The sequence below is a fragment of the Haliotis asinina genome, chromosome 10 (assembly GCF_037392515.1).
Source record: "Haliotis asinina isolate JCU_RB_2024 chromosome 10, JCU_Hal_asi_v2, whole genome shotgun sequence".
Classification (NCBI taxonomy): Eukaryota; Metazoa; Mollusca; class Gastropoda; order Lepetellida; family Haliotidae; genus Haliotis; species Haliotis asinina.
This window is the reverse complement of record NC_090289.1, coordinates 13,956,629-13,968,890: the sequence shown is the minus strand read 5'-3', so window position 1 is coordinate 13,968,890 and position 12,262 is coordinate 13,956,629. Positions and strand designations below refer to the sequence as shown.

The 12,262-nt window shown below is 36.7% G+C and overlaps 1 protein-coding gene across 8 annotated transcripts in view; it reads left to right on the top strand.

Annotated features, from left to right (window-relative positions):
- LOC137298325 (thioredoxin domain-containing protein 6-like) overlaps positions 1-12,262 on the top strand; it is a 36,342-nt gene that overhangs the window by 15,713 nt on the left and 8,367 nt on the right. For 5 of the 8 annotated variants that reach the window (XM_067830534.1, XM_067830533.1, XM_067830531.1 and 2 more), the window contains 11 exons: positions 295-371; positions 1,519-1,611; positions 3,195-3,349; positions 4,061-4,135; positions 4,469-4,587; positions 6,230-6,374; positions 7,365-7,466; positions 7,868-8,016; positions 8,672-8,816; positions 9,566-9,673; positions 10,195-10,313. In XM_067830534.1, coding sequence (XP_067686635.1) covers positions 295-371; positions 1,519-1,611; positions 3,195-3,349; positions 4,061-4,135; positions 4,469-4,587; positions 6,230-6,374; positions 7,365-7,466; positions 7,868-8,016; positions 8,672-8,816; positions 9,566-9,673; positions 10,195-10,313 — 1,287 coding nt within the window. Of the gene's footprint in view, positions 1-294; positions 372-1,518; positions 1,612-3,194; positions 3,350-4,060; positions 4,136-4,468; positions 4,588-6,229; positions 6,375-7,364; positions 7,467-7,867; positions 8,017-8,671; positions 8,817-9,565; positions 9,674-10,194; positions 10,326-11,229; positions 11,251-12,262 lie in introns of all 8 variants that reach the window. The other 3 variants (XM_067830532.1, XM_067830530.1, XM_067830529.1) reach the window with 1 other exon arrangement.

The following is a 12,262-nucleotide window of genomic DNA, read 5'->3' as shown; positions in this document are numbered from 1 at the left end:
AATTAAACATAACTTATGATTTCAACACAACCTTGCATTTGTTTTGGATTGAATGTTCACCTCCTGTAAAACATAAATTTCTTGAGGTTTGTATAGTTTTTCAGTAAATAGATCTAAATGCAAATATATTCACATATGCGAAAATCTTTTTTGGAAAATGATGGGTTTTTTGCTATCCCAGTGTGGTTTTGAATGGTGATTCTCTCATAGAAGATAACTGCTACTTAACTGTGTGAAGAGTTATCTGCTGTTGATGTGCAGTATGGTGGAATGATTGTTTCTGGTTTGTTACAGAAAAGAAAGGTTTCACTGTGGCCATTATCAAACCTGATGCTGTTCGTGAGGGGAAGGCAGAGGAGATTTTACAACAGGTAGTAAATATCCAATCTTTAGTCCATCCCCAGTAGTACAGGGTATTCTAAAAGGATAAATACCCTGGGCCCAGACCATAGTCTGGATGGTCTCTTTCTAATGACTTTGAAATAGGCAACAAATCAAAATACTTCTTCATAACATATGTTTGACAAGCCAAGAAGTCACAGCTAAAATGGAAGAGAATGTTTCTTGAGCATGAAGATGGGGGAGAGAAATTCTTGTGCTGAAGAATAGTCTAATCATTTCTTAGACAGCTCTCAACATGCATGACAAAGTATTGACATCAGTGCTTGTGTCAGCCGTGACAACAACATTGTTCTAGTAATTGGACAGATTGCACTGTAGCTGATAGGCAAAAGTGTGAAATAAATTCGGCCAAACTGCAGTTTCGTTTGTAGGGAGATGGGAAACATTTAAAATGGAGTTTGCTGAGGAGAGATTAGTGCAGAAATGAGCAATGCAAACTTTTTCAAAGTCCTAAGCGACTTATTTGGAACAGACCAGGGCTTTATGCAAATTAGTGTGTGATGATATTGTATAACAAAGGGACTTTTAAATGCCTATTTTGAAAACAGACTTCGCTTCATCATAAAAAATAGCTGATGTTATTATAACAACTTTCATGCTGAAACTATTAAGGATGTAGCTATCATGGAGTCTCACTATCACTATCACTATTGCGATTTTTTTAGATATATTCTGTATGCATATGTTCTAAACCTTTTGTGTATTTAGAATTATCAATGTGTAATTGGTATGCAACAATTATTTTTCAGAGCATAATGAGGAATTTTCTATGTATATTTTTCCCTGGATACAGAGTTTATCTGGGGCTCTGTTTATGTAGGTCTAACATTACTGTACGACATGTTTTGTTTTGAAAACACCAGTAATTTCCAGGTGTTTTTCCTTGATATTCCAGATTTCAACCAGATAATGTGATCTAGGGTCCCAGTGATCTTTGGGCTGTAGTAATTCATTGTGAAAGTATGGGTGATGTGGTCTCTTAAGCAATTAAATTAGCGATTTATGGCTGGGGATATAATGATGAATTCTTTAAAATTTAGAAAAACACACAAGATGTTCACTGCTCCTGGAGATATTTGAAACTGCTAGTGGATAAATTTGTTTTACAACATGTAGATGGAGGAAGCTGGTATTGAGATATTGGCAAAGGAAGAGCGACAAATGACAGAAGATGAAGCCAGAACATTCTATGACCACCTTAAAGATGAGGTATGTATACTTAATTCTCATCTAAGAATACAATAACCTGTGAAATTTTTGTCAAAACTGTTAACAAATGGCAATCAGTAAATCAGTGGATGTGTATTTTAGGCCAGACCAGTTGAATTTCTTGTTTTACAGATTTTTGTCCTCAGAAAACCAGTTTAAAAGTTTACATTTTTTGCCAATGAGAGCATAAGGATTTTATTTTTGGAGCATGGAAAATTTCATTTTTATTTTATTTCTTATGTTTGAAAAAATAAACCTGCAGTTCCATAAAACAAGAAATAAAATTGGTCTGGCCTTACAATATTTTAACATTCATAACACAAGATATCAGTGTACATTAACTGTTGAGAGATGTAATTTACATGAAGCAGAAATGATAGTAGGACTACAGGTTGTTCACCTTGACCTGACCTTGACCTCAAGTTTATACTAATGCATTGTGTGACCGTGTCACAATTGGTTGGGTCTGTTGTTGTAAAGCTGATTGTCAACCGAGACAAGATCACCATTTGACATCTCAGTGTCAAGAAATCATCGACAGTATCCTAATTTTCTTTAAACAATAAGCTACAGATGGTTTAGGCAGAAAGCAACAGCAGCAAGTGGAGCAAGTTCTGTAACGATTCCATGTATGCATGTCATGCACAAATGCAACAATAACAACATTCTCTGCTCCCCTATTTAATTAAGTCAACTCGACCAGCCATTTGTGCCATTTGACCTCCTGGGTCATGCATATGTAAAGTAGCTCAGTTCAAGCTGAACAAGCTGTATGTATGTTTAAGTTCATCAAGTAAAGAGGCTCAGCAATAAGAGACTGGCACCAGTATGGAGGTTTTGAAAAAATAAAACATACAGTGGTTGAGAATTTGTATGACTAAATATTGGGGTTTAAAGTATTTTAAGTTTGTCTGACAGCTTTGATCAAGCAATTTTTCAAGCAAGAGAGTCTGGAGGAGTGCCAAGGTAGTCTAAAGCAGTGACAACAAACTGTCAAACTTGAATTTGAGAGTGTGAACATTCCAACAACTTTCCAACAACACCAATTTCAGAGATGTCAAACTGAGAAATAGGATTGGTCTCTATTCTCACCAACTTTTTCATGAAACTTTCTGTGTTGTCGAAATCCAGGTTGTCGTATGAAGTGTAGTTAAACTTGTGTTTTTCAGAAAAAAACATTCTCAGTCAGTGAACTTGTCACATGATGTTTTTGTCATCTAAGTGAACACAACCTACAAAATAGCATTGCTCATAGCACGAAAGTTTGACAACATGTGTATGACATGTAAAACACGAGTTTTGACAGTTTTTATGATTAATCAACACATGTTGTCTAACTTAAGTTTGCCATGTGAAGGCAGCTTAATGGTTAAATCACCCACTTATCCCACTGGTTCAATACACCACATGGGCATAATTTGTGAAGCCCATTTCTGGTGACCCCGGTTTGATATTGGTGGAAAGTTGCTACGAGCAGCATAATACCACAATCACTCAGTTTATTAATGAACATGTGTTTCCAGTCTCTTGTGAGGGAAATAAATGAAGGATTTTCATTTCATTTTCATTTTTATCCATTCCAGGAATATTTTGAGGACTTGATTCAATTCATGAGCAGTGGCCCCAGTTGTGTTCTTGTACTCACCAAGGGACATAAGGGAGACACTGTTATAACAGAATGGAGAGAACTGATTGGTCCAACTAGTGTTGAGGAGGCTAAGGATAAAGCTCCACAAAGGTAAAGATGAGTGGAATGGATCTGTGAAGGCAGGATGGAGAGTGTGGGAAAGTGGATCGTACAGAGTACAAAGTAGTTTGCAAGAAAATGACATAATATTACAGTGTTCACCAATAGTGTCTGACCCTCTGACAAATCTGGCAGATTCACCAGTGGTCAGCCGTAAATCACCAACCCGCCAGCCCCAGTGTCTCACTGAATATTTCACAGTGTCTTTGTATGAAGTTGTTATTTGCGGCATGTGACACTTGTGCGCTGTTTAGAAATCTTATGTTTGTTATCATATAATGTTAATAATTTGAGTGCCAATTATAAGAAATGTTGAATCTGAAATGTTTGGGTAACTTTATTCTGTGGGTCTTGTGAATTTTCAGTGGGTCAGACAGAGATCTGAAACTTACAGGACCCAGTGTCCTGTTACTTTGAAACACCATCGTGAACACTGATATTATATGGTGTCTGCTTGGATGGACTGGGATGATATTTTAGTTGATAATAGGCTGGAAGAACTGGGAGGCAAAGATGTACTGAGGTATTGGTAGACTACAATTTGCTGTATAGGCTATGATATTTTTCAGCTCTAGAAAGAAATGATCTGAGGAAACACACTTTTATGCCAAATCAACAGATTTTGACCCTAGATGAGTTAGTAAAATACAGCATAATGATCAGAATATAGGAATGTATTAATGTAAACACATTTTGTTTCAGTTTACGAGCAAAGTATGGAAGTGAAAAGTGCATGAATGCCCTTCATGGGAGTGACTCCCCAGAAACAGCAGCCAGGTATGCCAGCATTCTTTTGCAGCACTGTCACCATATTACGATTCTTCATTCGACTACAGCAAAAAGTCACCACTGTACACCCAGCTATGTGACCATTTGCATTTTTTACTGTTTTTGAATTATGTAATGTTTCTTATAGATCATTTATCTCTGGTGGAGAAACAAAAAGGGTTTGGCTATTATTATCATCATAACAGCTTTAACAAGTAAAAACACTAAAGACTTGTCAAAAAATGACAGGCTTATGGCTTATACGATTTGTTCCAGAAAGATAATCCTTAATTTCTTGTAGGGTGTAAGCTGTTCTATTAATTTGTGTTATCCTCTATACAGGGAGATGGCCTTTTTCTTCCCTGACATGGCAATACCAACCATCCCTGCTCCAGGCTCCAAGCCACAGCTGCAGCGAACCCTGGCCCTTATCAGACCAGATGCCTTCAGCAAAAACAAAGGTATGTTGCAGTGAACATTGCAACTGAAATACTCATTCTTGAGCCACTGAGTAGCAGAACAGCTCAAATTCTGCTACAAAAAGCATATGCTATAGCTGAAACTTCGTTTATTATATGACAGGACCCAGTCAACAAGGGAAGAACAATTAATTGTGCAGGGTTGTCTCCCTTTGTCACATCAAAGTTTTCAATCCTGATTTGGATTCTTAGTGTGTCAGTGTGATACCTGTCATCGAGTCTGACCACCTGATCCTGTTAGTCACCTCTTCAACGAGTATGGGGTTACTGAAAATCAATTCTCTGATCTTTACAATTTCACCATGGTTCTAAAAGTCTAGAACCAACACTACTTTAGCTTTCTCTTATATTAAGATGACAAATGGTTGAAATGAGTGGGAGTGGGGTTAGTTTTATGCCCTCAGCAATATTCCATCTATATGGTGACAGTCTGTAAATAATCAAATCTGGACCAGACAATCCAGATCTGGAAGAGGCAATCCAGGGAACAACAGCACGAACATCAACCTTCGCAATTGAGATATAATGATATGTCAACCCAGTCATCAAGCCTGACCCCTCGATCCCATTAGTCGCCCCTTAACAACAAACATGGGTTACTGAAGACCAGTTCTAACCTGGATCTTCAGACCTTCAGGGGATTGTGGCTGAAGTAATCCATGTAGAGGTTATAGCCAAATCACTCACTTACTATCAAGCGTTCGCTCGTCACGCCGACGACCCGGGTTCGATTCCCCACATGGGTACAATGTGTGAAGTCCATTTTCTGGTGTCCCCTGCCATGATATTGCTGGAATATTGCTAAAAAGCGGCGTAAAACTAAACTCACTCACTCACTCACTTACTATCATACAAAACTTGTTTCCCATGGGTTAGAGTGTAGTGGTTAGAGTGTCCACTCAGAGAGCAGATGGTTGAATGTTCAATCCCTGGCCACATCATAACAAAAGATGTTAAAATATGGTACTTGTTGGTTCCTGCCTAATGCTCAGCATTGATGGGTACAACAAAGACTGGTCAACAAGGAGTCAGTATGATGTATCTGAGTTGGGTATTCTTGTTTAACTGTGGCATGGTATTTCAGTGAACTAGCACTATCAAACCAGCTGAAGCTAGTTACAAGCAGCTTAAGTCAGGGCTAGTGCACATGCATGCACATCGTCATGTGAGTGAAATTTCTTCAGTGCAACATTAAACCCCATTTCACCTCAGCTCACTTGTTTAAGATTAAGTATTCTTTTATGAGGAGGTACAACTTTCTTTATCATGATTGTTTCCAATGATATAATAATACAGTGGAAGCTGTCAAAACTGACATCTGTCCAAACCGGCAAGTTGTCAATACCGGCATACAATCTCGGCCCAATCCATGGCTTGTACATTTACCATCAGCTCTACAATCCAGCACCTTGTCTAAACCGGATTAATCCTCCAGTTCCAATAAGTGCCGGTTTAGACATCTTCCACTGTAGTTTTGTGTATTATGATGGACAAAAGTAAACTAAAAATATGAATATATGAAGTATTTTAGGATTATATGGTTGAAATGAAATTATGGTGATCATTTATATCTCAGTGTCTTGTCATTTGGTATCAACTTACTGAACATACACTTTAATTACAGATGAAATCATTGAAAAGATCAAGGAAGCTGGATTCAAAATTGCTCTGCACAAGGAGATGACATTAACAGAAGAGCAAGCAAAGGAGTTCTACAAGGAACACACTGATAAGCCCTACTTTGATGAATTAATAGCAAGAATGACAAGGTGAATTTGGTATATTTTCATAATTATGACTTTTTGTACGTACATTTGTAATTTAGTGGGAAAATGGGTGACCTATATATGTCATTACATTAATAAAAATCTAATGTTATACTTCATGATCATCCCTCTCTACATTACATGTGACTACAACTCCACAGAATGCTGCAGAACACAAATTTACTCTTGGTAGTATGGCCAGCCATGACTCTCATAAACAATAGACTCTAGAAAATATTCACAATGCTATTTTTTCATTCAGCATTCATTTGCCAGACAGAGATTTTACTTTTATTCTGAATGCTTTACTCATTTGTACTGAGAGTTGTTACTTGTTGCTGACTGATGAAAAAATCTACTTAAATTCCTGTGGAGGTCTATCTGTCATTAGTTCTTATGTAGACAGGTATTGAATTGAAGTAGATTGTTAGATTTAAATGTTGTTAAATTGATAACAGATGATAGAGAATCTTCAGGGCTACAATGATTCAGTTTGATTCATCACAAATCAAATCTGACATTTTAGTTTTGATTTTCAATAACCATTATCATGATTCGATATTTGAATATCTATATAAATTACCTCCACACAGCAGGAACGTAGTTTTAACTCGAACTTGAGTAGTTTTGAGGGCTGAAAAAAAACCAAAATGTGATTGATTGTTGCTGGACCAATTATCAAATAAAAATTATTGTTAGTAGACATTACCAAGTTGACGATGAACGATTAGAGTTAAATGAGGTCTGATGTTTTCACTAGTATGACAAATTGAATAAAAAATGATTGAATCGAGGGTCCAATATGGAAAATCGAACCATGGTCTTTTATTCCCTGGTTTGAAAATTCTTGATCTTGTGTTGCAAGAAAACACTACGATATAATTACATCTGCATCAGTGATACCAGAGACCATAATATAGAATGTTCTTATATGGTCTCTGGACATTCTCACCATGTGATAGTGTTATTATGTGTTTTCATGGTCTGTCACAGTGGTCCGTTGATGGCTCTTGGTCTAGCCAGAGAGGATGCTGTATCTGAGTGGAGGAAAGTTCTTGGTCCGACAGTAAATGCCAAAGAGGAGGCACCAGACAGGTAAAATGTTCACTTGTAGTAAACTTTCATCATTGTTTAGTGGAAATAATCATGGACATATGGTGTATTTATGTGTTTATTAATGAGACTAAATAACAGGATCTAACAGACCAACCCTTTTGTAAATTTGGATGGTTGTCAGTAATTCAAGTAAGAACTAAAAATGATAGAAACATGAAAAAATAAGTATTCCTTTTCAGTGAATATTATGGGAGATCTTTGGGTTTTGAATCATGTTTGATCATGTTTCTTAGGCAATGAGATTGCAGCACATTCCAACTCGTTTTGGTTGAGAAAACAACATAGAAGTGGTCGAGAGGATGAGTTTACATTACAGGATTCCCCCAGATGTATGAGACACCTTTCATCCTTCCTCTACTAGCACCTTTTTATGTCCACAGTTTACGTGCCCAGTTTTCTATAGATGAGTCTTCCATCAATCAACTGCATGGATCAGATTCCCCGGAAACAGCCGAAAAAGAAATCCAAAAGTTCTTCCCAATGGAACAAACAGTAGCTGCCATCAAACCTGATGCTTTTTCAACTAAAGGTCAGTATATGATTGAAACCATAATCACAAAACCTGTCAGTATGTAACCATTAAACCCAATAATGTAAAATCTGTTCAAAGGCAATGATGCTTTTAAAAACTTTTGATGACAAATTAAAGGAATGAAAAGTGAAAGTATGTAATTCTTGGACAAAACTGACAAATTCCATATGATTGAGAAGGTTTTAATGGGTTAAATAACATTTAATCTGACACTAGACTGTGCATTCAGACAGAAATATTTGACTATTTTATTTATGTAGAGTGGAATATTTAATAGAAAAATAAAAATGAATTAAAATAATATGTTACTGTTTATATACTGGTAACAAACCTGTGAAGATCTGGATTAGAATTGGTCATCCACAACCCATGTTTGTTGTAAGAGGCAACTAACAGTATTGGGTGGTCAGGCTCACTGACACTGACACATGCCATCAAATCACATTTGTGTAGATTGATGCTCATTCTGTTGATCACCTGATTCAAAAACAATTAATTATAGATCGCCGACAATAAACTGAATATTGCTGAGTGTGGCAATAAACTAGAAAGAAACAAAAAATACTTGTAAGACTTCAAGTTCCTGTGATAGCAGCTGTGCCCTTGTTTGTTTGAATGTAGCATTGATTGTAATACTGATGATACATTTCAGATGAGATCATTGCTAAAATCCATGAAGCAGGCTTCAGAATAGCAGCAAGAAAGGAAACTACTATAACAAAAGATATTGCAGAGGAATTCTATGGAGAACATAAAGGCAAAGAGTATTTCGATGACCTTGTTGGTCATATGACAAGGTGAGTAAACTGACTTGGCATAGAATATGTATTACATGACAAGAGTTTGTACAGAATTGACAATCAGACATATCAGGGATTTGTGTAATGTTTCTTCTTGTGCTGTCATTTGTTTGGGGCATACATCTTGTGTAGCTGAAACATTTTTTTCCACTATATCCCTTACGAAATAAAAAATGGCAAACCATTTAAGGCTTTATGGTGTTAGAGACTAAAGTTATGCATATATTTATATATTAACATATTTTCCTCTTGTTGGTCAAAGGTGCATTGACTAATTAAAATGCTTTAAGATAATTCAAGAAGGCATTAAAATATGGTACTTGTTGGTCCCTGCCTGGCACTCAGCATTAATGGGTCATGCTTAACTACAGCATGGTATTTCAGTGAGCTTGCTCTATAAAACCAGCGGGTTAGTAAAAGCAGCCACATATACACATATATAAAATATTCTTAAGTATAGCATTAAACTCCAAGTCAACTCCCCTTACCAGATTGTCCTGATCAACCACTATGGTTGTGCTGTGAGGTTTGGCCATCAGCGATTTGCATCACATTGGGTTTTCCCTTACAAGATATTGATATGTTGTAATGGATACTGGATTTGGTATCGATATTGTGATCTGCTGCAAATGTGTAAATTAGCTCCCTCAGTACAATTGCCAATTTTTTTTTGATTTGGACCAAGCAGTGTTTTTGTATCGATGTAGTTATGTCTGTTGTAACCTGGGTTGTACTTTTCCTTGTAGTGGTCCCACTATGTTCATGGTGCTATCAAGGGAAGATGCCGTGTCAGGGTGGAGAGAAGTCATCGGCCCAACAAATCCAGAGCAGGCTCAAACTGAAGCACCAGAATCGTGAGTACACCATCATGTTCTCTTGGTTTAATCATTACCAACATCAGTGAAATGGAAAACATTTGAATTGTGTTGACTGTGATGTTTTCATTACTTAAGGTGATTTACATTGCTTTATCTTTTCAGCATGATTTTAAATTGATTATTTCCTGATGTGAACAGAAAATGGTTTATGTGATATTTGTTTTATGTAATAAGGATGGTTAAACACCTCGGTTATTTTAGTCGATTCTTTATGGATAATGCTACAAAGTCAAAAATGGTCAGCTTAAAAAGACAAATGAAATGAGCTGCTTTTCTTTTTGTATGCCTGTCCATATCCTAGCATTTGTCTCGGACTGACTGTCAATGGTAGATTTTTCAATGCAATAAATATGAGTTCCGCAAAAACAAAAGATTATGCATGTGCACTGTGAACAGACATATATATTTCATGTGATGAGTCCACACTTTAAAAATTGCAAAAGTAATTGATTAAAAGATATTGTGGTGTACAATGAAGATTTTTTAACTCTGCACAGAATACGAGCAATGTATGGGAAGGATATCCTCTTAAATGCTGTCCATGGAAGCTCTGATATCGACCAGGCCAGAAGTACTATCAAGCAAGTGTTCGGGGATTTGGAGTTCCAACCTGACGGTAATTTGAAAGGTAGTATGGTTCCAGATTGGAGTATTGACATGCTGCAGTTCACTCTTATGTTAGTTCAAGTCTAACTTCTAGCTGTCTATCCTGGGTATGGTGTAGTCATCCAACTTGTTGCCTGTGTGGCCAGGACTATTTACACAAAGCTTAACTATAATATCTGTCACTATGTTAAAAACAGACCAGTTTGTACAAGAATTGATCATTTTGTATAAATGGCCTTTGAATGATGGTGTACAAAGAAACTGTGATTTAACTTGCTTTTAGTGGTTTTTCATAATCTCTATTTGAAATTACTCATCAAGCTGTCATTAGCAGTATGGTACTTGCGATGTTGTTTATTGTTCATACCACAAAGAATGTATGGAGCTGAAACTATTACAACTAATAGTTAGTAGGCCCAGTGAGTTCTGGATGGCTGTAGATATCTACAGAAAGAATGAATAATATTGTATAAAATTGTGTTACAAAACTAGAGTTGAAAGATTAACAGCCAGCATCTAGCAAAGCATATGACTTTGTGGATGACAACCTGTTTATTACACAGAGCAAAGGTATCCATAGAGTTGTATGCTTCATTATTGACCAGCAACTTCCAGAATATTGATCATACAACCATAACCTAGAAACTGTTCCATAAAGCAACCTTAGCGCTAAGATTATCTCTCATTCTTTATAAGCTTATGATAATCATGGTGCTAAAATCACTTTGTGGAACACAGACCTGAAAAGATTAGTTTATACATCTATTTTCTCGTGATTTTCTTTCTTTGAAGTTTTGTATTTGATCAATAAAATCTTTCTCTTTCTTCATTTTGCTCACATGAAGTCAGCATTGTGACAATGGTGTCTATAACACCAGTAGTTTTACAACTACTAATCATACCTGTCTTGTCTACTGCCCTTTCAGATGAAGACTCACAAACATTACGTAAGTCTTTGGTCTTGTAGTTTAATGAAGTCCCTTCTTTCCTTGAAAACCGTCAATTCCACAAGGCAACTATTTTGCTTTCACTTATGCACATATCTTTATGATGCAATGTTTTTAAAGTATGTATGAATCCTCAAGTATCAGACATGTTGAAACGTCACATTCAGTCTGCAAATCATCAAATCTGAACCAGACAATCCAGTGACTGATAACAAAGGTTTTGGATCAGTGATACGTTTTACCACCAAGAGTACACTGACCTTATGATTCTCCCAATAGCCATTTGTAGAAGTGTATCCCACTCCTCGTGCAGCTCACTGCCAACTTCAATCAGTGTGATCAGTGGCCTTTTACACTAAGACACATATCACCCAATAGTGTCCAAGACGTGTTCCATGAGGGAAAGGTCTAGTCTCATTGCTGGACATTAAAATCTAAGGATATTAGTGCATGGGTTTTGTCCTGACAGTCCAACTGTTATCTGACAAATGAGACAAAGATGGCTCAGCATTTATAGTAGCACCATCCCACACCCTTAAGCAATTACCACCAAATCTGTCATGAGCTTGAGGTCTCAGGTTGTCATTAACTTAGTGGTCATTTCAACACAACAGACACAGATAGTTGTATTCAGGAAAGGCAATGTGAATCATGATTCATTTAAAAACATGACACATCACCAGTTATTGTCATCAGTTTTGGCATCATGTACACCATTAATGTCTTGACACTATGTGAATATGTTGCCAGCACAACACAGACATTGAGCATGGAGATGAACTACAACTAGACTATTTCTTAACATCTGATCCTTAACGTTTTCTCCAGTAGCCTCAAGAAAGTTTGCAGAATTTTACAGAGCTTGGTTTTGGATGAATCAGTCCTGTACTTATGTTGTTGACATATGATAGCCTAATCAAGGTTGGTCATAGGGTTTGCTGGTAACTGTTCTTTAGTTTGCACTCTGACAGAGATCGGTTTCCTACATGTCAAAAGTCTACAAATATCCCAC